General features: G+C 41.1%; 3 protein-coding genes and 1 long non-coding RNA gene across 6 annotated transcripts; all 4 read left to right on the top strand.

The window, feature by feature from the left end:
* Nucleotides 1-13,395: 13,395 nt before the first annotated feature.
* LOC126583358 (uncharacterized) lies at nucleotides 13,396-16,432 on the top strand. The gene is made up of 3 exons (XM_050247707.1): nucleotides 13,396-13,736; nucleotides 14,404-15,705; nucleotides 15,857-16,432. Exons 1-3 carry the CDS (start codon nucleotides 13,554-13,556, stop codon nucleotides 16,082-16,084), a joined length of 1,713 nt encoding a protein of 570 aa, XP_050103664.1. The 5' UTR covers nucleotides 13,396-13,553; the 3' UTR covers nucleotides 16,085-16,432.
* Nucleotides 16,433-17,120: 688 nt separating this feature from the next.
* On the top strand, nucleotides 17,121-17,934 carry LOC126583376 (uncharacterized). Its single transcript, XR_007609728.1, has 2 exons — nucleotides 17,121-17,196; nucleotides 17,319-17,934. It is a non-coding gene; the product is annotated as an uncharacterized LOC126583376 (long non-coding RNA).
* Nucleotides 17,935-19,312: 1,378 nt separating this feature from the next.
* On the top strand, nucleotides 19,313-21,062 carry LOC126583371 (uncharacterized). Of its 2 annotated transcripts, none has more exons than XM_050247720.1 (5): nucleotides 19,313-19,522; nucleotides 19,631-19,787; nucleotides 19,875-19,925; nucleotides 20,172-20,230; nucleotides 20,739-21,062. In XM_050247720.1, the coding sequence occupies exons 1-5, from the start codon at nucleotides 19,383-19,385 to the stop codon at nucleotides 20,767-20,769; spliced, it is 438 nt and encodes a 145-aa protein (XP_050103677.1). In that variant the 5' UTR covers nucleotides 19,313-19,382; the 3' UTR covers nucleotides 20,770-21,062. The 2 variants fall into 2 exon arrangements, with proteins under 2 accessions (XP_050103677.1, XP_050103676.1); XM_050247719.1 differs by having other exon boundaries at nucleotides 19,324-19,522; nucleotides 20,138-20,230.
* Nucleotides 21,063-21,204: 142 nt separating this feature from the next.
* On the top strand, nucleotides 21,205-24,627 carry LOC126583363 (glycosyltransferase BC10-like). Of its 2 annotated transcripts, none has more exons than XM_050247713.1 (10): nucleotides 21,205-22,218; nucleotides 22,360-22,476; nucleotides 22,570-22,670; nucleotides 22,793-22,864; nucleotides 22,981-23,062; nucleotides 23,225-23,305; nucleotides 23,431-23,472; nucleotides 23,580-23,672; nucleotides 23,789-23,935; nucleotides 24,166-24,627. In XM_050247713.1, exons 1-10 carry the CDS (start codon nucleotides 21,928-21,930, stop codon nucleotides 24,340-24,342), a joined length of 1,203 nt encoding a protein of 400 aa, XP_050103670.1. In that variant the 5' UTR covers nucleotides 21,205-21,927; the 3' UTR covers nucleotides 24,343-24,627. The 2 variants fall into 2 exon arrangements, with proteins under 2 accessions (XP_050103670.1, XP_050103669.1); XM_050247712.1 differs by having other exon boundaries at nucleotides 22,555-22,670.
* Nucleotides 24,628-25,493: the final 866 nt, after the last annotated feature.

The following is a 25,493-nucleotide window of genomic DNA, read 5'->3' as shown; positions in this document are numbered from 1 at the left end:
GTCAAACCAGCCCTAATTATAGTATTTACGGATTTTTTCCGTCTTTTATTGTAAACAAAATTGAATTTCCCTTATTTTCAAGTAGTGGATTGTTCGGGTAGTTATTGTGGAGGAAAAAATAATCAAAAAAATTATGAAGGCGACACGTGGACTTTTGAATGAAAGTGACAAAATTACCCTTGAGGCACACCAGAATTCTCACGTGCATGCAACGGATAATAACGGCTCAATCGAGGTCAAAGGTGATCAAAATGGTACTTATTCAAAACATTCTCATCACTCCTCATTAAATCCTCCCCACAAAGTAACTCTCAATTATTCTTTTCAAATTGGAATTAATTACCAAATTAATTGCAAGATATTATTTGACATAATATCATGCAATTAGAGCAAAAATTCCACCATAAGTGGCCGGTCCCTATTTCTGGCCACACCCATATATATAGCCTCACATTTCTCCAAAAACCTAAGTTCATTCTCTCCCAAAAATTCCCAAACACTTTTTCTCTCAAATTCTAACTTTGGCATCGAAGATTCTTCGGCCAAAGCCCTCCCCATTCATCATGGGCGCGTGAGGCTTTTGGCCTTAATCTTAGGTGTTATTATTTTGCAGGTGCATTTTCATTAAAGGAGAAGACGGCGGAAATTTGCATCCATAAATTGGTGCTTTCATTGAGAGTTTGATTCACACGCTCGAAGAAGACTCTCGCATTCAAGGTTTTCCATTTTTTGTTCATTCGTAGATTTTTCGTACGTTTTTATTCTTAGAATTTTTTGTTCTTTGAATAAACATAAAAGAAAAGTACAATGACAAGAAATTCGAAAACCACGACGAACGGAACTTCCTTCGTTCAAGGATTTGGACCACGACGATCTACGAGGCTTAACTCAGTAATGAGTGGAGCGGCACCACACCCACGGGGCACCACCGTGGCTATACCAACGGCAGCCACCACGACATCAGCCACCGTGGAAACTCAAGGCAAAGTTCGAGCCCAAGGTGGAAGCCTGGCCTTGTAGCCGTAAGCCCATGCCCATACCACCTTGCTACAATAAGCCCAGGCCCGCGAAGAGTCGACCTGAGCCGTGGCCCAGTGGGCTCCTGAGCCGTGCCAGGCCCATCACTCACATGCGGTACACACGAGGCAACCCATTCCCGTGACCTCCCAAGCAGCCCAAACCAGTCCAAGACCGGTTCAACCGTCCCAACTTCAGATTTCTGGGCCGACGATTGAACCGGGGGTATTTTCACCCCATTTCTCTAGAGATTTGACATATCCTAACTCAAATCTTGCGCTCAGAGTCCACTACGCTTCAACTACTCAATGAGACGCATACCGTCCAAGCTATTCCAACCCAAATGGCAAACAACACTTGTCCCAACAAGTCATAAAGTTGACAAGCGCCATCGCACAGCAAACAACCTTGGTGAATCATCTCTTGCAGCGTACCGAGATGCAATGTGCCCCAGACAAAATGTCCCGAAGTAGGACAAGGGCAGACGACGAACCTCTCTAGCAATGTAGCAGCCCCTCGATCAACCACAAACTAAGCGTTCATGTAGTATACACTCTCGACTGGGCCCCCGAGATAGCATTTACTCTCATCTTAGCGCGCGGATGAGCGTTCATTCTCAATTAAGCCCACAAACGAGCATGCATTCACGGTTGGGGCCACACTCCGATAATTAACATGAACAACCTTCTAGGCGAAGTGTTCATTTGCGACTAGGCCCGCAAAGAGAATCATCTACCTTACATCGGAGTAAGCAATACGACGGACAGAGAGAATCAGTCACTCAATTAGGCTCAAGTTTAACCGACGGCCCGCGAGAAGTTCGCCCGCCTGCTAAGAACGTACCACATACACCGCAGCCATGACATAGACGAGCCGAACACGTGGAATAACAACCTAGACTAGTAGGTCACGATAGAAGCCAGCCGAGAGCTCCGCTACCCCCAACAAAGGTAAATTCAGGAAAAAGTAGATAAGCTCATGACCGAGCAATTACACGATTTCCAACATAATAAGGTCACTGACATATTTCACATCTTTCAAATGAGATCGAGGTCACCAACATAAGTAGGTCACCCTTCACGAACGAGATCGAGCAGGTAGAGCCTCCATGTAAGTTCAGCATGCCACACTTGACATTTTTCAAATGAGATGAAGATCTGAAGAGACACCTTAAGCATTACTGAAGCACGATGGTCCTTTATCGAAACAACGATGCTCTCATGTGCAAGCTATTCGCCACCACTTTGCAAGGCGAGATGTAAGATTGGTTCCACACCCTATCACCATAATCCATCTGGAGTTTCAATGAACTTTCTTTGGTTTTCACCAAGAAGTATTCATCATACCGTTCGATCAAGAAGACGTCCGATCATTTGTTCAATGTTAAGAAGAACCCAAATGAGTCTATCAGCGACTATGTGAGGAGGTTCAAAGCAGAGAAGGCAAAGATAGTCGAATGCGATGACTAAATAGCTAATGCAGCATTCCAAAATAGACTCCAGCAGACCATCTACTGTTCGGAGAATTAATCATGAAAGAAGATCTAACTCTGGCAGAAAAACATGCACTTTGGGACGAGGTTCGACAAGCAGACAAGGCACCTGAGTAACCTCGAAGAGAATCGGCAGTAGCACAAAAGAATGGGGACGAAAAGTAGTACAATAATAAAAACATGTAGGAGGCCAAGCGTAGAGACCAACCCATGACCAAAGAAGGCCTGACACTTAAGAACTACTCTAAGTTCTCGATCCCGATCCATCAAATTTTCCACAACATCAAGAACGAACCAAGGTTTAAGCTGCAGAAACAAACAAAGGGAAATACTTCCAAGTTGGACCACACCAAGTACTGCGTTTTCCATCGAGATCTCGGTCACACAACCGACAACTGCTACACTTGGAAAAAAACTACCTAGAGAAGCCCGTGAAAGAAGGCAAGGTCGACAGATACTTAGACAAGCTAGCTGCGCTGCCTATAAGGAACGCAGACGCCGACGAAGAGTCGCCAACTAAGACAATTTGGATCAATGGCATCTCCGCCGAATCTAAGCACTTGAGGGCTACCAACAACTCTAAGAAGAAGAAAATATAGTAGGCTCTACTAGTCTCACAGGTCCAAGCAGTCAACACCCAACCTGGACCCATCGTTGGCTTCACCAAGCATGATGTTGAAGGCGTCAACTTCCCACACAATCACGCACTAGTGGTATCTGTCCAACTAGCCCATGCTATAGTCGACAGAATGATGGTTGATAACGGAAGTGCGGTCAACCTACTTCAGCTCTCAGGAATTCAGAAGATGGGCCTAGAAAGCACAATCATACACCAAGCAAAGGTATCACTGGATTCAACGGACACACCTCGACTACCATCGGCAACATTACACTTGACGTGAGAACACTGCCAGTTGTCTCAAAGCATACGTTCACGATCGTAACAACCCATCTCCTTACAATGGGATTCTAGGGAAACTTTGGCTGATAAAGTTGGACGTTGTAACCTCCATCAAGTATCAGAAAATCCGATTCTACATCCTAGGAAGATAAGTCAAAGAAATCAAGTCTGACCAGGCCACATCTCGATGATGCATTGTGCAAGTACTGAAGGAATCAAGAAAGAAGACATTTACCCCCGTAGAGGCTACCAAAGTCCAAAGGGACGATGAAGCTACCAAATAGCAATTACAGCAGTCGGATCAAGAAGATGGTGTCCAAGTCAACACGCCAGCAAACAAGACGGGATGGAAACCTGAAGAGGACGCCGAGTACATCATTCTTGATCCCCAGCAGCTGGAGAAGACTACTAGAATCGGCTCACATCTAAGCCCAAAGGAAAATGAGGAACTCACGATTTTCCTTAGGGAAAATCGTGATGTCTTTGCATGGTCACCTTCTGACATGCCCGACATCGATCCTATGATAGCTTGCCACAAGCTGCACGACAACCCCGCTGCCAAACCAGTGATCCAAAAGAGAAGACATTTTGCACCCAAACGAGTGACGATCATCAAAGCAGAAATCAACTAGTTGTTAGAAGCTGGATTCATATAAGAGGTAGCATGCTCAGCATAGCTTGCCAACATCGTGCTAGTAAAGAAGAAAGAGAATGGCAAATGGAGGGTTTACGTAGACTATACCGACCTCAACAAAGCATGCCCGAATTATCCCTATTCAGTTCCGTAAATCGATCTACTAGTAGATTCAACTTCTGGGAACCAACTGCTCAGTTTCTTGGATACATACTCCAACTACAACCAAATAGCCATGTACGAGCCCGACGAGGAGAAAACCACATTCACGATCGAGCGAGGCATTTACTACTACAAGGTCATACCTTTCAACCTCAAGAACATGAGAACCACTTACCAATGACTGGTAAACACGATGTTCAAAAAGAAAATTAAAGTAACCATGGAGGTCTACATCGACGACATCATGGTGAAGGGCAAGCAGCGAGCAGACCATATCGGCAATTTGGCGGAAACTTTCGACATCCTTAGAAAATACAAGATGAAGCTCAATCCCGCCAAATGCACATTCGGAGTATCTTTATGTAGATTCTTGGGGTACCTAGTAATCCAACGAGGAATCAAAGCGCATCCCAAGCAGATTCGAGCAATCCTAGAGATGAAATATCCAACTACCTTGAAAGATATCCAAGGCTTGAATGGCCGAGTAGCTGCGCTTAACCTCTTCCTTTCGCGGTTCATCGATCGATGCAAGCCTTTTTTTAGGGCAATCAAGAAGGCCCACCGAGACAAATGGGATGATAAGTGCGAAAGAGCTTTCCAAGACCTGAAGAAGTATCTCACATCACCTCTCTTATTATCCAAGCCGGAAGCAGCGGCAGACTTATACATCTACCTAGCAATCTTAGAAGTAGCAGTAAGTTTTGCCATCATACGAGAAGAGATGAGGGCTTAATTATCGGTATTCTACACTTCTAAAGCTTTTCTCGATGCGGAAACCAAATATCTAAAGATTGAGAAATTAATTTTGGAGCTAGTTGTTAGGGCTCTGAAGCTCAAACCATATTTTTAAGCTCATTTAGTCATCGTCCTTACTTAATATCCTCTACGATCAATCCTACATGGTCCAGATGCTTCTCAACGAGTAATGAAATCGACATTGGAACTTAGCCAATGCGGTTTAGTTTTTCAACCCCGCACAGTGATAAAGGCCCAAGCCTTGGCGGACTTCATAGCAGAATTCACGCCTAGCCTAGGCGACGCAACATAGCTGCTCAACAACGGCCCAAAGGCAACCAAGCACACCCTAACCACGTCTGCTTCACCCGATGAAGACTTTTGGCATTTACATGTCGACGACGTATCCAACTATAAGGGCTCGAGAGCAGGCATAGTCCTTGTCACCCCAGACAATTCGATGCTCGAGCAGGCGATCACTCTAGGCTTCAAAGCATCCAACAATGAAGATGTGTATAAAGCCCTACTAGTAGGCCTCCGAATGGCAAAAGACTAGGAGGTGAAAAGCTTGCAATTCATTTCGATTCCCAACTAATCACTAGCCAGACTATTAGGGAGTACACGGCAAAGCATCCGTAGATGGCGCAATACCTAGAGAAGTTACGAAAACAGCTTGAGGTGTTTCAGACTTACACCCTTACTCAAGTTCCGCGGGCAGACAAAGCTCATGTGAACGCGCTAGCCGGCTTAGGCTCTGCCATCAATCATCAACTCAAACGCTTTATTCCAGTGGAGTATTTAGACAAGCCAAGCATAGAGGCAGAGCCAGCAGCCGCGATGTCATAGGTTAGTACAACTCCAAACTGACAAGATTTCATTATAAACTATCTAGTCAGTGGCACACTCCCCATGGAAAAGTTGGAGTCTAGAAATCTCCAAATAAAGGCAACACGCTACTACATGTGGAACGGCATTCTCGTCTGAAGATCATACACTGGACCACATCTCTGTTGCCTAGCGTCTCCCGACGACCTAAAGGTTCTAAGTTTAATCCACGAATGAGTTTATGGAAATCACTCTGGAGGCCTATCCTTAGCACCAAATGCTCTTAATGCAGGCTACTACTGGCCTACTATGCATTAAGACGATAAGGAGTTAGTACAAAAGTGCAACCGCTGCCAATGCTACAAGCCAGTACCAGCACTGCCTGCCAGCTAACTACACCCACAGACGAGTCTTTGGTCGTTCATGCAGTGGGCAATCGACTTGGTAGGGCCTATGTCACCCGCTACTAGAGGCAAAGGCATGATGATCGTGGTGACTGATTACTTCACCAAGTGAGTAGAAACTGAGCCTATGACAACCACGACTCAGATAGACATGGAGTGTTTCATATAGAGGAACATTATTTGCCGATTTGGCATCCCTCAATCCATCGTCACAGACAACGAACGGCAATTCATGGGCAAAGATTTGGCGAAGTTCTTCCAGAACTATGACATCAAGCAGCACATGTCCACGTTGAGGTATCCCCGAGGCGGTGGGCAGGCTGAAGCATCCAACAAGACGATTCACAACTGTCTCAAGAAATCTTTCTCCGACAAAAAAAGAAAATGGCCAGACGAACTCCCCGGATGTCTATGGGCATATCACACCATCAAACGACGAGCAACCGGTGAGACTCATTTCTCTTTAGCATTTGGTTCAGAAAAATCATTCCTCCTAATGTCATCGTGCCAAGTATCAACAATTTACTACCAAGCATCGAGCATAATGGAAAATAGATGGCTACAAACTTAGATCTGGCGGAGGAGAAACGCAAAAAGGTCATCACCCGTATTGCAGCCTACCAGCAGCAGTTCTTCTTCGGCTACAACAAAAGGGCCAAGATTCGGCAGTTCAAGCTCAGAGATCTAGTCCTAAGAAAAGTCTTCATCAATGCTCATAGAGAAGGCTCCAAAAATATGGATTTCATCTGGGAATGTCCGTATAAGATCAGCAGAATATGCGGCAATGGTAGTTACACCTTCGCCACCATGAATGAGAAAGAGATAAAAAGTAGTGGAGCGCCTATAATCTGAGGAAGTACTATACGTGACCTCCTACTGTATCAAAGCCCGAAGACTCCAGCAGCTCGATGGGCACCACCTCGCACGTCGAGAACTATCCAGTTATTATGCAATTCCTACCTTACAACTAAGTTTTCGTTTGTTTTTCAATGAGGAATTTAGAAGTAATTTACAACTTGGCTCAGCCGCATGCTTACAACAACTGATCACTCATGCACTTCAAAAGAAGATCACTTCATTCTTAGAGACTTATCGCATGAATTGCACCCCCTTAAGACCAACCATGCTCTCCAGTGCGAGAGGGTAAACTAATTCCCCGACACCTATATGGGTTTGCTCTTCAATGCGGGAGGATAAAATTTACACTCCGAATATCCAGACGTGGATGCGTGGACTGCCCTAGTGTAACTAGGTGTACGATGGCTTATGCCGGGATTCCTAGAAATAGCCACAATGGTCTTTTTCAAGGCTTAGCTAAATGAAGGTTTTTGGGTCTCTTGGCCTAATCCGTGGGGAACCGGGCCTTAGAAACGAATGAGGCACATTACGCAGTACGCCCTATAAACAGCTGCCCTGGAACCCTAAAGCTTCTACCGAGTGCACTAAGGTAGCCTACGATTTCTAAAAGACTGCCTACGGTTTGCCATTCGAGCAGTAAAGCCACGCTATACTTATACAACCGCACATTCTTGTGAAAGGTTAAACAAGCTAGCATGCACATACGAAACTTCATCCACTGCCGACATGCTATGTAGTCGATGAGCTTCACCTCTATCAAATGCGGAATGATCATTTAGATTTACACTAATTTCTAAAGTGTTGTGATACTTGTTACGCAACCCACAGAATTGGTTACATAAAGAGCAAGGAGTTATCTTGAACCTTCGCTTACAAAATTTCATACAACCGCATACTTTTAATACGAAAGGTTAGCGAATTTCATGACCCAAAGATCTTTAGTATGTTGTGATATAGGCCACACAGCTCAAAGGATTGAAGAAAGCCAAGGTTAAACAGCCTAGTGGTCACGCAGACTCGTCTTCTTCTATAAGTAAGGCGTCCGGCTGCACACCCTATGGTTAACAACCTTATAAAAGTTATACACTAACACTTACGACTGCATAGACTACATGGGCCTGTCCGCTTATAGAAAAGTAGCACGTCTGCCGCTGGTCTAAAAGTCAAAGCTTAGGCAAGAACAAAAGAAGCGAAGATGAAGAAAAGCGAAGGAAGCAAGTTTATTAAATTTTCTAGCAAAATTGGTAAACAAATAACAAAGACCGAATGAGTTCAAGCAAAACAAAAGCAACAAGGAAAACAAAGAAAATCCTAAAGGCTACCTAGAAGACTACCATTCAGCAGCTTGGACATCCCACGACTACTCGGCCGCTTTACTTTCAACAGTGGCAATGCTCCCAGCAGCGGCATCATTCCGGTGCTTCACCCTCTGCTGCTCCAGCCTGGGCACCAACTTCTCCTACTACATATCCAATGGAAGCCTCAAAAGTAAAGGCAAGCAAGTCTTCCGGAGAAATAGAGAAAGTCTCGAAGTCTTTCCCAGCAAACTCAAAGTCAGATGGCCTACCAAAGAGATGATCTACATAACCCAACTTGTAGAAATCGGCCTAACTTTGAACAAGCGAAGCCTCGAGCCCAGCCTTTTCACCTTTCAGATGCTCGTTCTCCTCAAGCAAACCAGCACGGACTCACTGTAGCTCATCCCCTTCCTTATTCAGACTCTCGTTGATCTTCAGCGTACCTTGGAGTTCCAACACTTAGGGCTCGGGCCTATCAACGATCTTCTTAAAGTGGATCACTTAGTTATAAGCAGCAATTAACTGTTCATCCTTTGCGTAAGTAGCGGAACGAAGCTCATAAACGACACACTCAAGATCTTGAATTTGAGGTATTTAACATTCGATCTCTTTCTCTACACCTTCATACTTAACTTGGATCGCATCAAGCCTAGTCTTCAAGTCAACGATCTCTTACCGAGCGGTCTCAAGCTGCAAAGAAGTGAGGGCAAAGATATTAGACCTCTCCAAAGCGACGAGCTCAGACTTTAACCTCTTGATCTTCTTGGCAGAGGAATAAGTTTGACTGCCATAGCCTTTGCCACCTCATTTTCAGCCTTGGTATCCTCTTGGTCAAGGAGCATAGACTCGGTTGCCAGAATAACCGTCTTCTACATCATAACAAGCAGAGCAGTCCTCCTATACTTGGTCATATGCTTCGCAAAGAAACTTGGGCAAACAAACCCTTTAATGCCATCGACAAACTTGGGACAAACATTCATGTCTTTAAGCAGATTTGGTTTCAAAAGCGCATGGATCTCAACAGCCTCCCCAGAAATAGGCTTAATAGATTTCTCACAGCTGCCCACGTAAGCAGTCTTCTCTAGGCTTGGCAAATGGGTCGTGTCTGTCGTGTTTGTGTCGTTTTCATGTAACACATGTTATCTTAACGGATCATGTCGTGTCACACCCGTTGTCTTAACGGGTCCTTAACAGGTCTGGTCACTTTACCCAACAGGTAAAGTGACCCGACCTGTTATGACCCGTTAAGAAAAATATTTTTTTTTTCTTAAATTTGCACATACCACACATTGCCACATAAATATTACTTCAAAACATTAAAACACATTTATCGTTTAAGTACTACGTCTACACTCGAAAATAAGAGCCTAATAAAAAAACATCCATACACTACTAGTCTATTACAAAATGTTCAAGGATATGCAAAATGAAAGAGTTTTTGTTTTCAAGGTTGTGAAGCCTTTCTCAAAAGTTTAAACCTCGTCAATGGAACTCAAAGCTTACATGTTATTCCTTTTACAAAATCTTCAATTTTCATCTATCATCATGAGGAAATTGTATTGGAACTTTGGCTTGATCTATTGCCTTCAAGAGTTATGTTGATGATGTTTTCAGTAAGGTTTTCCACGTCAGAACTCTCTTTCGCATAAACTAAGTATAGAAAAATCAAACATTAAAAACCATTCAAATTATGAGACGTTTACCAAAATAATTATGAAAAGAAATAAAACAATAGTACTATACCATATAAAATATATTAGCCTCCAACCTAATGCACAATAGACGGCTAAGATTAAATCTCAGCTGATCCAATAGTCACCAATTTTTTAAATTTAATTATATATAATTATTATAGTTGTTAGGGGTATAAAATTGTTAAATTAATATATATATTTATTATAGCATTTTTTTTAGGGTTATAAAATTAGAAAATTAATATTTTTCTTATTGTGTATCGTGTTACCCACGTGTATACCCGAACCAACCCGTTATCTTAACAAGTGCTTATCGGGTTACCCGATAACGACCCGATTAGTTATCGTGTCGACCCGAACACCTGTTAATTTTGTGTCGTGTCGTGTCGGGTTATCGGGTCATGTTAGGAATTGTCAGGCCTAGTCTTCTCCTTCCTAGCTGGCGAATCAATCTCAGCGCAAGGAGAGTAGGCCTTAGAGCCACTTTAGCAGCATAATTCACCTTATCGCTCTTCATAATAGCAAGTCTCTCCAAATGTGAACCAGACTTAGCTTCCAACGGACGTCTTGGCACTAGTTTCGGCACTGGGGGCACGACGGAACCTCTACGCTGAGTAATCATATTGGTAATCGAACTAGCCATCTTTGGCATGGCTGGCGTCACTGGCTCAGATCTAGTAGCCCTATCTTTCTCCCCCTTTGAAGAAGTCAAGTCAATCACAAACCTGGAGGTAGCCGGCGAACCTTCGAGAGTAGCGAAAGAAGTATTTGGCTTTTTCTCAGCCAGTATCTCTTGAGCAGGCGGGGAAGATCTCTTTTTCCCACCTTCATTTGCAGCGGGCTCCACAACGATGATCGGACGCATTAGTGCCTCCGTCTTAATCCGTTTTATCCTCTCTCGGAGGCAGCCCACCTTTCTCCTGACGAATAGAACTAAGCAGCCAACACCATTCACGGTACTCAGCAGGGATACCTAAAGCAACATGCACTTTCTTCATGTCTGGAGAGGTCTTAGGAGCTGAGCCGAATTTTGAATCTACATAAGCAGAGGAGGACAATCAACAAATTAGATAGCAGCTTAGCAAAAGCACAAAGCAACCGAGCGACTAAGCAGTTTACTTACCAGTAATCAAAGTTGTCGGAACACGCAGCTCAGGGGAAGAATCAGATTCCCACTCTCCACTTATCTCCAAAGTCTCATTAGCCTAGTCATGATCTCCCTTGCTCGAATGATCAAATAGCCTATGGCGGGATTGCAGCTGCCCAACTTCCTCGATATGGCCTATGTCAAAGAAGTACCAAAATTCATTGACAGTTAAATCCAAGTCAAAGAATTAGCTTAGATTGAGGAACCCCACCATCACACGAACCGCATTCGGAGAACATTGAGTGATGGCACACTTCATGGAGCAAAACACTTCTTGGAAGAAACGCAGCATGGGAAAAGTAAATCCCAACACAAAGTAGTAGAGGTGAAACTTGATGGCTCTTCGAGCCCCACTACATGGCTCACAACTGCTACCTTCCTTGACACGCTTCACACGCACCCCCGACGGAATGGCATGCCTATATGCCTCAAGAAAGTCTCGAAACAAGTCATCAGAGCTAATTTTGAAGTGAGCAACTTTGATATAGCCTACCTTACTCAAAGACCCCCCTTGACGATACAATGACGGCACGCCATCATCACTCTTGTGGCTCGAGGAAGACATGCGCGAGGAAATTCTACAAATACGCGAGGAAAATTCGTTAGACGGCTGCACACAAAAAAAAATGGTGCACCAGGCCCTATGGCCCAATGGCCTCGCGGCCCTATCCAAATGAAGGGGGGGTTGGTGCCCTCACGCCTCCCTTTTTCTCTCCTATCATGCACGGGGCCCGAGCCTAGCAAAAAAACAAAAAAAAAAAGGAAAGGAGGTCCGTGCCTCCTCGACCATCACCAACCTAGCCCGTGCCAGGCCCAGTCCAGTGCCCAGCATCCTGGCCCAAGCCAGCCACGCACTGAAGCCCTAGGCTCGTGCTGCTAGCCCTTTGCCTAAGCCGAGGCACCGCCGCACCATGCTACCCACGACAACAGTGTCGTGGCCTATTCAAGCCATTTTTCAAGCCTTCTCGACCCCCGTCGAGCCAAATTTCAAGCCCCGAGGCTCTCAAAAAATTACGAAGACAAGGAAAAATTAATTTTTTTTCTTACCTTGGTGCGGTGTGAAGAAGAAGAAAGCAAGGAAAAACGATCTTTTGCACGGGCAAGTGTAGAAGATTGCTAGGGGAGGGGGAACAAATATCCTCTAGCTTTTTCTCTCTTGTAGGGTAGAATGAATTGCTCTCTAAAGTTGATTTAATCATCTACTTAAGGTAGACTTAAATATATTTTAGAAGTAATTTATTTCCCTTTCCTAGAATGATCTAATTTTCAATTAAAGAGATAATCTACATCAAAATAGGAAACAATCCTATGTTTCCTAAAATAAGAGAAGATCTCTACACTTACTGCCCTTTCCTGCGAGTTGCCCAACAGGTGTGGGGGCACTTGTGGAGCCAAAAATAATCAAGAAAATTATGGAGGCGACATGTGGACTTTTGGGTAAAAAAGATGAAATTACCCTTGAGGCACACCGGGATTCTCATGCGCATACAACGGATAATAACGGCTCAATTGTGGTCAAAAGTGATCAAAATGGTATTTATTCAAAACTCTCTCATCACTCCTCATCAAATCCTCCCCACAAGGTAACTCCTAATCATTCTTTTCAATTTGGATTAAATTACCAAATTAATTGTAAGATATTATTTGACATAAGATCTTGCAATATGAGCAAAAATTCCACCAAAAGTGGTTGGTCCCTATTTCTCCAAATAGGGTTGGCCACACCCCTCTATATAGCCTCACATTTTTCCAAAAACCTAAGTTCATTCTCTACCAAAAATTCTCAAACACTTTTTCTCTCAAATTCTAACTTTGTCATTGGAAATTCTTCGGCCAAAGCCCCCCCCATTCATCGTGGGCGCGTGAGGCTTTTGGCCTTAATCTTAAATGTTATTATTTTGCATATGCATTTTCGTGAAATGAAAAAATGACAGAAATTTGCATCCACAATCATGGTCTTTTTGTTCAACACATTAATTGTGTCTGGGTTCAAACTCAGTTTGAAACCCTCACCCCTTACTTTTCAAGTTCCAAGTAAAAAATCAGGGATTTGAATCCCCATTCCTCAATTTTATATTTGTCTACTGGTTTTTTCATATTCTATTGGGCCTCTATACATAATCTATTTGGGCTCATAGGCCCATGAAGCAGTCCAATACAGACGCATTCCTAAACGAAGGGCCCAGATCCTTCTGGAATCCACAAATCTAATGTCAAAGAAAACTCCTGGAACCAACAAAAACCCAGAAGAAAAGCTAATTTCTCTGCCTATTCTGTGGTTTCTTAACCAACACGAACTCCAACTCTGATTTCTGAGAACATCAAAAGCTTCCAAATACGACCAACGAGCAGAGAGAGAGAGAGAGAGAGAGAGAGAGAAAGAGAGATGGATTTCGAGCTGAGAAGAGCGAGAGAGAAGCTAGAAAAGGAGCAGAAGGAGAGGAAAGAGAGTGCGAGGCGGAAATTGGAGAAGGAGAGGAAGGCCAAAGAGGAAGCTAAGAAGCAGAGAGAAGCCATTGACGCCGAGCGGTCCAGACGCCACTTCGATGCCGCCCAAGCCCAACTCAAGGTCCCTTCTCAATTCCCATTAATTAATTTCCGGATTGCTTTTGATTGTTGAAATTGGTCATTTTTTCTTCTTGAATTTAAGCTTGTTTTGTACACTGATTGCTCCAACTGTTTAGGAAGAGTGTTTGAAATTGCATTGGGTTTCGAAATTTTGTGACTTTATTTGTAGAAAATCGCGTAGTTGTTCGAAAGCTCATGACTTTATTGGTAGAAAATCGAGTAGTTCTTCAAATGTTTATGACTCGATTCATAGAAAATTGAGTAATTCTTTGAAAATTTATGACTTTATTGATAGCAAATCTTCGCTTTTTTCGTTAATCCCAGTAAATTTTCGAACATACAATGCCTTGGCAATCAATGTCGTTGGAACCGAATAGCTAGTGCCAGATGTTATTCTTATTTTTTCGGAGCATAGGCCCTATGATAACAATGTGCCCGGGTAAATCTTAATGGCTATTGATTTGTTCCTACAGTCCTAAGTGTACCAAATATGTATCACATGAATTCGAATCGGTACGGACCTGCTTCCTTTAATCTACGTTACCTAAAAAAGCCGTATTTTATCTTTGTTATTAGGGTAGTGATGTGGGAGGTTCAAATATTTTTTCAGTTGATTAATTGTTTTTTATTTTTTTTTATTTTTTATAATTCCAACTATATTTCTTCAGGTTGATGAACAAATGCAAGAAAGTTTGCTTGTCGGACGGGGAGTCATGTTTTACCGCGTATTTGAAGCTGTACGTTGCCAGGGTAGTGGAGATAAGATTAAGTTGCCAGCTTCCTGCTTCAACGAATTGCAAGATCAAGGTGCGTTTGATCAAGGACCCTTGTACTTTAAGTTGTCAACAGTACATCAAGGGGGTTCGTCAGAAATGATTGATGCTGATAAGGAGAAGGGTAGGAGCACCCATTCGGGCGTTTTGGAGTTCACTGCAGATGAAGGTTTTGTTGGGCTTCCTCCTCATGTATGGCAGAACTTATTTCCGACAGATACACCAAATATTCCTTTGATAGAAGTTCTCTATGTCTGGCTTTCTAAAGGGACTTATGCAAAACTTCAACCTCTTAGGGTGGGTTTTTCAGACTTGCCCAATCACAAGGCCATCCTCGAAACAAGCCTTCGTCAGCATGCCACCCTTTCTGAGGACGATATATTTACAGTCAACTACGGGGAGCTGGTATATAAGTTACAGGTCCTTGAGTTAAAACCCTCATCAAGTGTATCTGTTCTAGAAACGGATATTGAAGTTGACATAGTTGGTGCTGATAATGATTCGGAGAAGACTCATGAAAATGTCCTAAAACCACTTATATTTGGAACATTAGAATCTGGAACGGTTGACGAAGGGCACTACACGTATTACAAGTTCACCATAGATAATGATACTTGGGAGAAAATTGCGTCGGGGGATGCAAAAGTTGAGGTGAGGATAGAAGCGGTGCCAAATTCTGGAGATACTGATATTTACATCTCCAAGCATCCTCTCATATTCCCAACAAGGCACCAGCATGAATGGTCATCCCATGACATTGGTTCGAAGGTATTGATCCTTGGCTCAAAAGACAAGAGCTTGGAAGCAGGAACTTACAGTGTTGGTGTGTACGGGTTTAAGGGAACAACCAAGTACCAAGTATCAGTGAATGTTCAAGATGACAGTAATCGGACGATAGGTCAGCAGGCTGTTTCGTCCTCATCACCAATGGACATGGATACTGTAGAGTGTAAGAATTGTAAGCGTTATATACCCAGTCGCACAATATCACTTCATGAAGCCTATTGTAGCAGACATAATGTTGTTTGTCAGCATGCTGGTTGCGGAGTTGTTCTCAGGGTTGAGGAGGCCAAGAATCACGTCCATTGTCCGAAATGTGAGCAAGCTTTTCATCAGGGGGAAATGGAAAAGCACATGAAAGTGTTCCATGAGCCACTTCACTGCTCCTGTGGAATTGTGCTCGAGAATGAAGAGATGGTAAGAACTATTCTACCCCTCCCCCGTATTGCATGATACATTTTTCATTTACTTTCATTGCTAAAAATTTTCTTTCAAATTAGATCATTAACTATGAATTTCTTGTAACAGGCCTAATGGCTGAAATTTTCTGTTTTTGCCGTGTGTTCAGGTGCAACACCAAGCCTCCGTTTGCCCCCTTCGCCTAATCGCATGTCGATTCTGTGGGGACATGGTTCAAGCTGGAAACTCCGCTATAGATGTTCGGGACAGAATGAGAGGATTGTCTGAGCACGAGAGTGCGTGTGGGTCGAGAACAGCCCCGTGCGACTCATGCGGGCGTTCTGTCATGCTGAAGGAGATGGACATCCACCGGGTTGCCGTGCATCAAAAGAACTAAAATCGTCACACGCGAGTTCCAAGTTTCCCGGCATTGTCTAAGCTTGCTTGCATGTGTGTTTGAATTGCATCCTTTGTGCATGTGACGATGCATCTGTGTTGTCTTGGACATAAATGGTGACAAACAAGTGGGAACATTTGGGAAAGATGTCTGTCCACTCGCTGCTGCGGATTATTTGTGTTAATAATTTCTTGTGATATTGGCCAATTGTAGTGCTCTTGTGCTGTAGCCTGTACTGCTATACGTTAGCTGTTTTCCAAAGAAAATATGTTTGTTAAGCTGTCTGACAAAAGACATTGTAGTCCCAATTTGATATCCTATGTGTTTTTCTTGTGTATTCTTGATAAACTAGCGTTTGTATAAATATAGAGAATGATCTGTTTGGGATGCGTTTGTACATGTGTCTTTTGAAAGACATTGTCGACGCACCCCAAAACAAGTCTTTCTCTTGCAAAGAACCTTTTTTTTTTGTGATTAGTACTAAACATATGGACTTGTTAAATGTGGAAGTTGGCAATGCAAAATGAATGTCACAAGAAGTACAAGAGAGGTTCAATCGGATGAAAATAAGGGAAGTGTTGGTCACACTTTCCACCCATCTCTCACTCAACGTTGTGTTGTATTAAGAGTAATAAACAACTTGCCTGCAACAATTTTGTCACCTTTTAATTTCTCATCATCACGTGATTCATGTGTTCAGAGAGACGAGTAACCAAAGAGGGACATTCAAACTTGTATCATATGTTTGCAAGGCCAAATCGGATTAATAATCCTTGTGGTGATAAGTTATTCCGAAAATAGCTCTTGTGGTAAAGCTTGTTAACAAATTTTATCCACAAGTAAGAATTCTGTCAAATCTCTGTTAGGATTTAAACTCCTACCCGACCTTCCTCCCTTCTCCACCGTCTTTAGCTCCCTCCTTTTCAATCAATCTGACCTTCTTTTTCTCTATAGTCACGAGTCACCCGCAATTCACTCAATCTATGTCTTATATTTATCAAAATTGCTACTTTTATCACATTTTTCATACCATATTTGTATCACCTCTCTAACAGAAGTGGGGTTTACCATCACATGTGGGTCACGTTTCTATAAGGGCGGGCAGCCGAAATGTATGCTACTGTATCCAATTGATTGCTACAAATATAAATTCACATTTTGACATTCCTAGTTCTCCTTTGTGTTGGTCCAAGTGATTTGACTGCGATGAACATTTTGTTATGGTGGATTGCAGGAAGCAACGACGAAAGGTACATTAGAACGCACAAGAGAGCCACCCGGTTTTCAACGGTGAAGATGACAGCGAGAACGACCCCCCTGCCCAGGAATTTGAGAAGGAGCCCGCAGTTGTCCTGACAAAACGCAGCTCTCAAGGGAATACACCATTGCCAAGCAAATGTAGCGGTTCTTCATCAGCATCAACGCTCGAGGACGATGCTCAGAAGGTCATCCCTTAAGAGGATGTTGTGACTTTTGTTTTTCGGCTTAGGAGGTCGACATATCTGCAGTCCAGAGGGGGCATTGTAAAGGAATTGTAGGGAGAGTTATTAGGCCTTCTGCTGCCCATGCTCTTCTTGTTATGAAAGTACTTCGGTAGGGCTGTCTAGCCACGTTTATTAGGAATCATCTCAAAATTACGAGATCCCTATGTTTTGATCTACCTTGATCCACGCTAATCGGACCTAATATGAGAGCTGCCCTAGGCGGCAAGCGCATCGTACTTAGACCCACTCACTATGTAATTGACCCCGAGATATACTCTAATGTAACATTGCAAATATCCACAGATATTGAAGCCAATTTTTAGCAACATTCGTTGAACTACTGACGCTACTAAAACTATGCATTAATCTCAAGAAGGTCTCTCTACTCCTTATGTCTAGTGCCGCATACGAAAAGATAAGTAGAAAAATGACTCGTTAGACAGCTTTAGCAAAGTTTATCTCCAACTCCACTTATCCTTGTGAATGGTAGAATTTCTTCGAAACTACTTTGCTTCTTCCACAGAGAACCAAAATTCCACAAACCAAATCCACCGCATTGATCCCAAAAAAAATGTTGGAAAATAAATAAAATAAAGGGATACTTTGAATGCGGTCTCTAATCCTTAACATTCTTTGACTAAAACCTTAATGTTATTCAAAGTTTGATCAAAGTCTTTTGACTAAAACCTTAATGTTATTCAAAGTTTGATCAAAGTCTTTTGACTTTGTATATATCATTATATTACAATTAATATTTATATTTTTATAGTTTTGACATTAATTGTTTGATATTTTATGAGATTTATAATCCTATAAATTTAAAATTTCTCATTATAATACTATTAGAAACGGTTACAATAAAAAAATTCAAACATTTTGATTGAATAAATGGACAAAAACTATGTAAAAATGAGAAATAATAAATGGCAAAAGAATGTATTCATAGTGTTAAAAAAATTGGTACATTTCACATATAACAAAGTGGTACATTAATAAAGAAGAATGGGTACATTATAAATAAATTAGGATACATATAAAAAATTAAAAAATTATGAGTACAAATGAATTTTTAAAAAATATAGGCACTAAAAGAAATTAATACATGGGTACAAAATAAAACTAAAAAGAAAATACTACAAATTTAAAAAAATGTTGCAAATTAAAAGTGGGTACAAACTAAAAATATAAATATATGATACAAAGTTTAGGCATAAAACATAAATATAACATATGTAATTTTTCTATCATTGATTAAATATACAATATCACGTGACGGTATACATATGGGTACAAACACAAATCAAATTTTAAAAAACATGGGCACAAAAAAAAACTAATATATGGGTACAAATTAAAAATGAAAAAAACTAAAAATAGAAATATATGATAAAAAAATTTAGCCATAAATATAAATATACTAATTGTAACATTTTTAACACTAAAGGAATATATTTAAAAATAAAAATATGTTATTATTCAAATAATTAATAATGTTATTAATATCCAATTACCTTGATCAAAAATTAAAAATAAATAGGATTTTAATCAATTAAATAGCAAAAAGAAAAATATAAATCTAATTTCTCCTAAAATAAATAAATAAAATAAATAAATAAATCCAGCAGGCCCCTTCTCCTGATTGGACGGTGCATGTTTAATGTGATCAAAGTAGAAAAAAAATCAAAACAGACAATGCATTCCAGCTCACATCTGATTGGCGGGTTGGACTCGGCTGTGGGGCCCAGTTGACTCATACTCCTCCTCTTTCCTTCTTTTCTGGTTCCCCCGGTCTCTGACTCCTCTTGTGAGAGAGAATGGACGAGGTGATGACGGCTGCGGATGCGACGACGTCGTCTTCGCCGTCGATGGCGGCGGCGATCCCATCGAACCTCGCTCTCCTCGCTGCGCTCCTAGCATGCGCTCTCGCTCAGTTCCTCAAGCTCTTCACCACCTGGTCAGTACAATCTCTCATATCTGCAGCTCAATTTTGCGATTTGAAATTATATTTGGAATTTCTAGGGTCAAATTGGAGTGGAATTGAGTCTTTTGTGAGTGTTTTTAGGTACAAAGAAAAGAGATGGGACTCTAAGAAAATGCTCGATTCCGGCGGGATGCCGTCGTCACATTCCGCCACGGTGACGGCTCTGGCCGTCACCGTTGGCCTTGAGGACGGCACCGGAGGACCTGCCTTCGCCATTGCCTTTGTCTTAGCTTGCATTGTAAGTACAAAAGTTTCAACCTTTTTCCTTCATTTCATGTTTAGCTGCAACGTCGCCGTTTTGGTAAACATATGTGAACGTTTTCAGGTTATGTATGATGCCTCAGGAGTGAGACTTCATGCTGGTCGGCAAGCCGAGGTAACTCTTTGAGCTTTGCGTTACATAAAAATGTAATCTTGTGTTTTTTCAAGTCGTTATGTTGTTAGACTGTCAATTTGAAAAATCGATTGGGTGGGCTTTTGTTTGGATATGTGCCTCGAGTTATTAGTATTGCACGTAACATATCAGACTGCTTGATAAGAGAATGTTTTCGCACTTGTGTGTGTGATAATCGCAAACTATTGTTGCAGTTGCTGAACCAAATTGTGTGTGAGCTTCCTCCAGAGCATCCTTTGTCCAGCGTTAGACCTCTGCGCGATTCACTTGGACATACTCCGCTACAGGTTTGTTGCACTACTCTTGATTGCTGCACATCCCTTGAGATTTGAGTATATCATGAGATTAGCTGTGTTTGCTGCATATGATTTGTTGATCCCATTCTGCATTTTGGTCCTCAAATTACCCACCAAATCAATACAGAATCTCTGATTCAACGATAAAAGGATTGTTTTTCTCATAATTCGTTTTCCTACCCCGAGAAGTAAATCAGTTGAACATGTTTTGTAAGCAATGACACGATGTGCGACATAGCTGTCTAATGATAATTCGTTTACACTGACGCAATACTCCTCTTTCTGTGTCTGGAAATGATGTTATTTGGTAGATGTTGTTTCACCGGACAAGACTGGAGTGTTATTCATTGACCGTCATGTATTTTTCTCTGATCACTAATAATTTTATCAGTATGAAACAATCACAAGGTTTTGCTTTAGAATAATTTGGGCTAAAATATCCATGCAACGTAGTTAATCGGCAAGTCTCAGTGACATTTTTCATTGGGTTTGGTCTCAGGTTGCTGCAGGTGCTGTGTTGGGATGCATAGTAGCTTACCTAATGAGTAACACCAAATAAGATACCTTTGCGACCAAATACCAATTCTTTGAGCTTCACACTAGTGGACTGTTAACTAGATGCAGTAGTTTTGGCAACGACAGAGAAAGAGCTGATGTAAGATGAACTCCTAGTTTACCGAAAGCGTGTAATGTAAAGTTGTTTAGGGAATAGGGGCCTCCACCCAAATGTTGGGGGACTTCTAATTTTTTATGGATTTGAACATTGTTCTTTTTGTGTATACAGAAGTTACGTTCACTGAATAAAAGACACCCCCTTGTGAAACTCTTGATGTTCCAGCTGATGTTGTTCCTACTTACTTGCGCGTCAATTTTTTCTGTAATTTACCCTTGCACGCCTCACGGGCTCTTACATGACTCTCGCGGATGTGAGTAGCTGGTCCATCAACACAATAGCCTTTTGACCTTCCCGCAACTATCCTACAATGATTTAAATCAGATTAGGGGCTGGTTTGGTATTGCTGTGCTTTGAAAAAAAACTGCTGTGAAAATAAGCAGCTGTGCTGTGAGAATAAGCGGCTGTGAAATAAATCAGCAGATTTTTTGGTAAACTTTTTTGTAAAAGTGCTATTGGAAAAAAAAAATAGTCTGATAGTGGGTCTTTTCATTAAAGGAGCACTGTAGCTCCGTGTGCTTTAAAAAAAAATCAGTTTTCCAAAGCTGCAAATAGCTGTTTCAGCTTTTTCCTTTGATTTTAGCTTATTCTCACAGAAGTTTCCAAAATAAGCCATTTTTTATTAGTTTACCAAACACCTAAAACCCTCACAGCTTTTTTTCATGGGTGCTTTTTTTTTAAGCATCTCACTCCCAAACCATCCCTAAGTTTGATTCGTCCATCATTCCATTGTGTCAAATGCTTACTCTGGCAGTGCTTGCCAAAATCTAAATTATCAAATTAAAACCTACATAATTAAAAGAAAGATGCTTGGAGAAAAATTTCTTAAATGAGGAAGGAATGCGTTTCATTGCCACTGGGTTCTAAACAAATAACAGAAACGGAGAAACAGAAACGCAAAAGTGCAGTTTCAGCCTTCCTTATTAATTGATTGACTCGGTTTAAAACGTTTCCTTCAGTCCTCTCTCTCTCTCTCTCTCTCTCTCTCTCTCTCTTACACAGATTGCACGAGGAAATGAGAGGAAAAGTAACCATGGCCAAGAAGAGAGCTTCTTCAGCATCCATGAGCCGGCTTTTGAGCTTCGTTTCAAGGCTATTCATCGTTCTCAGCATCTTGCTATGTCTATTGGCTTTCCTTAGACTAATCCATTCTCAGTCCAAGGACCAACCACCAGTCTTTGCATCCCCAACAAGGTTTCCCGCTGTCATTCATGATAATCAGTTTGAAGGCCCTCCAAAAGTTGCTTTCCTCTTCCTTGCCCGCCGGGATCTTCCTCTTGATTTTCTTTGGAACACCTTCTTCAAGGTTTGTTTGATAATCTTACATCCATTTAAAATGGTTGGATCAGGACCGAATAAGAAAACAAATAACAAGAATGAGAGAGAGAGAGAGAGAGAGAGAGAGGGGTTTTGAATCTTTTGATATGTTTTGTTGTGACCCTTGCAGAATGGTGATGCGGCAAATTTCTCGATTTATATCCATTCGGAGCCTGGTTTTGTGTTTGATGAACCAACCACAAGGTCTGCTTTCTTTCATGGTCGACAGTTGAACAACAGCATTCAGGTGCACTTTTAGCTTCTTCAAGTACTTCTACAATTACGGATTAATTTGTTTGTATCTTACGCTGTTTAACATTGACAGAAAAATTTGTTTCAGGTAGGGTGGGGGGAATCGAGCATGATAGAAGCAGAGCGCATACTACTCCAAGAAGCTCTGCTCGATCCAGCAAATCAAAGATTTGTCCTCCTTTCAGACAGGTAGCTCTTCACCTCCTTCGTATTGACCTCTTCTAACCACATTGCAAGCCAGTTTTCTAAATTTTCGTGTAAAAAAACCACTGAATCATGTTACTAATTCTTTTCATCTGCTTATTCCACAGCTGTGTACCTCTATACAACTTCAGTTACATTTACAACTACATAATCTCTTCTCCGAAAAGCTTTGTAGACAGGTATATATGGTATCTGCATAACGCAAATGGATTTGTTTTGAAATACCTTTAAACTCGTGTTTCCTGCACATCGAAGAAACAGCGAAGCTGAAATTTTTCTAGTCTGTGCGTTATAGCTTTGTCGATGGTCATGCATTTCGTTATGATCCGAAGATGGCACCTACTATACCTAAGGAGAGATGGCGTAAAGGATCCCAGGTCTTACATCTGTTATCATCCTTGTATATTTGTTAAATTGAGAAAAAATTATTAAAAAAAAAAAAAATAGTTTAGGATACGCAGATGATCTTCTAATTTTGGAAATTTTCATTTCAACATATTAATTCTTCCTACATTGAGGTAATGTCAACTTGATCGCAGTGGATAGCTTTGGTGAGAAGACATGCAGAAATCATCGTCAATGACAAGACCGTCTTTCCCGTCTTCAGGAAATTCTGTAAGGTATGCAGGGAGGCATTTTCAAGTCCTATTTCCATTTTCCAGAACATTTTGAAGAGTTTTGAAGACTGTCACTTTACAGTGATCTGTAAATTGTTTAAAAAATTGCAATGTTGCTCGGTTTTCAGCGATGGCCGCCTGGAGATTTAAAATGGAGGAGGAAACTTCTTGTGAGTTAATTCCATCCTTTTTAAGCTTTACTTGAGAAAGAAGAAAAAGGTTTAGCCATTTTCTGACCTTCTAAGAGTATGTATATGCATGTGTTTGTTTTTCACAGGCATTCAATTTCGATATCAAGTATATATTGCAGACATTTGAGCAAAAACGCAATTGTATCCCCGATGAACATTATGTCCAGACACTACTTGCAGTAAGCCGATGTTTTTCAATCTTTTTTATGTTAGAATTTTAAGTTTGAGCTGATTTCGGAATGTCTATTGGCGAGTTTTTCATTCAAACTCTTGATGATTTGTGTATTGTAATAAGATAAGTGGACTCGAGGACGAACTTGAACGAAGAGCACTGACCTACACATCATGGAATCAGTCAGCAGTAGGAAGTAAAAAGATATCTTGGCACCCTATAAAGTTTGATTTTGCAGATGCAGGGCCTCAAAAGATCAGGGAAATTAAGGTGAGTTCTTATATCGAGGTTTTTCTCCGGTGCTTCACTTCTCAAGTGCAAATAACGGTAATGTACTCGCCGGATACCCTAGCTACCACTCCGAGGGGAGCAATGTACTAGTCGGGCAATGTGAAAGTGCGTCTGCACAAAGTGCAGCGCCGAACTGTGGAAACCGCTTACGTAGAAACAATATGACACTCAAAACAAGTCTCTATAACTGATTTCACCTTGCTCTACAGGATATCGATCATGTATACGACGAGTCCGAGGGCCAAACAGAGTTCTGCCGCGCAAATTCCAAAGTCGCTCCTTGCTACTTGTTTGCAAGAAAATTCACTCTTGGAGCTGCTGTGCGGATTATGAGAGAAGGTGTGGTTGGTCCTTATGATGTTCCTTCAAAACCAAATATATATTAGGCCTCTGGAAAGGAAAGAGAGATGGAAACGAACAACGCTTGCAGCATAAGCAGTTGCCAATATGACTGTGGTTGTACAAGGCAAAACAGAAGCAGCAGGCAACCAAACCGAAAAATTGGAAACTTTTTTCTCTAGTGTTATAAATAGGAAAAGTTAGAGAGATAACCTCCACTTCCGTGACAAAACAAAAGCGATTGCTCTTTTTGAAAACTTCACAAAATAACAAACTACTGTGGCCTTTTTGAAAACTTCACATAATAACAAATACATTACTATTGGCATTCATTCTCACAATTTTGCAACACTAAGTGATATATTTTGTTATTAAGCTCCAGTTGTTAACTTTAAGTTTTGGTTAACACTATTAGTACAATAGAATCCCAAATTTAGGGTTCCCATTGGAGCAAATATGCCTTTAAATGATCTTGATAAGTTACGGTGTGATCTTTATTTTAAAAGTGTCTGTTAGAGATGTTCTATGTACAAGATATAAATTTTTTATAACATATGTCTATACATATGTCTATACATATGTCTGCACATACTAAACACTCTTACTACATTATGTGTCATTTAATTAACATGTAATTTTTACTGGATGTGTTTGACGTTGTAGTGCAACAACTGCATTGAATTACTCTTTTTACAATCACAAATTACACACACACACTAACCTTAGCTAAATTCGTAGACCAAATGCACATAAATGAAAGTTATTCCATTAAAAGATTTTGCTTCATCACTCTACTTGTAACTATCACTACATTCGTGATGTGTTCTTGCTTTGTTTGTAATTGCACATGCTTCACGTTTGTGAACTATCTAATTTTATAATCGGGACATCCATAATCTATTTCATACTATTATTAAGAGAAGTGTGTTTGTCAACCCCTTTCTTAAAATACCAATCTTATTCCTAATTTTTCTACATTATCTTTGATTGCAATAAAAATATTATAAAATAAGGATAAAACATTAAGTATGTATATATATATAAAAAAATTAAAGTAAAATAATATCACTCATGTTGTGAAATTGGTGTGAATGCTCATGTATAAATTGGGTGATGTCTTTAGAATATTTGAAGATGTTTTCTCTCATATTCAAGCGGAGGCGCTGTCAATTAGAGTTGGGTTTGAGACTGCGGTTGA

The sequence above is a fragment of the Malus sylvestris genome, chromosome 9 (genome assembly GCF_916048215.2).
Source record: "Malus sylvestris chromosome 9, drMalSylv7.2, whole genome shotgun sequence".
Taxonomy (NCBI): Eukaryota; Viridiplantae; Streptophyta; class Magnoliopsida; order Rosales; family Rosaceae; genus Malus; species Malus sylvestris.
Note: the sequence above shows the minus strand (reverse complement) of the source record. Positions and strands in the feature narration are given on the sequence as shown.

Coding starts and splice junctions, on each gene's coding strand:
- LOC126583363 (XM_050247712.1), top strand. CDS start 21,928: ATGAGAGGAAAAGTAACCATGGCCAAGAAGAGAGCTTCTTCAGCATCC. Junction 22,671..22,792: donor TTTGTCCTCCTTTCAGACAG/GTAGCTCTTCAC, acceptor CTTATTCCACAG/CTGTGTACCTCTATACAACT. Junction 23,673..23,788: donor ATGTCCAGACACTACTTGCA/GTAAGCCGATGT, acceptor TATTGTAATAAG/ATAAGTGGACTCGAGGACGA.
- LOC126583371 (XM_050247719.1), top strand. CDS start 19,383: ATGGACGAGGTGATGACGGCTGCGGATGCGACGACGTCGTCTTCGCCG. Junction 19,926..20,137: donor ATGCTGGTCGGCAAGCCGAG/GTAACTCTTTGA, acceptor CTATTGTTGCAG/TTGCTGAACCAAATTGTGTG. Junction 20,231..20,738: donor TTGGACATACTCCGCTACAG/GTTTGTTGCACT, acceptor GTTTGGTCTCAG/GTTGCTGCAGGTGCTGTGTT.
- LOC126583358 (XM_050247707.1), top strand. CDS start 13,554: ATGGATTTCGAGCTGAGAAGAGCGAGAGAGAAGCTAGAAAAGGAGCAG. Junction 13,737..14,403: donor CCGCCCAAGCCCAACTCAAG/GTCCCTTCTCAA, acceptor ATATTTCTTCAG/GTTGATGAACAAATGCAAGA. Junction 15,706..15,856: donor TGCTCGAGAATGAAGAGATG/GTAAGAACTATT, acceptor CCGTGTGTTCAG/GTGCAACACCAAGCCTCCGT.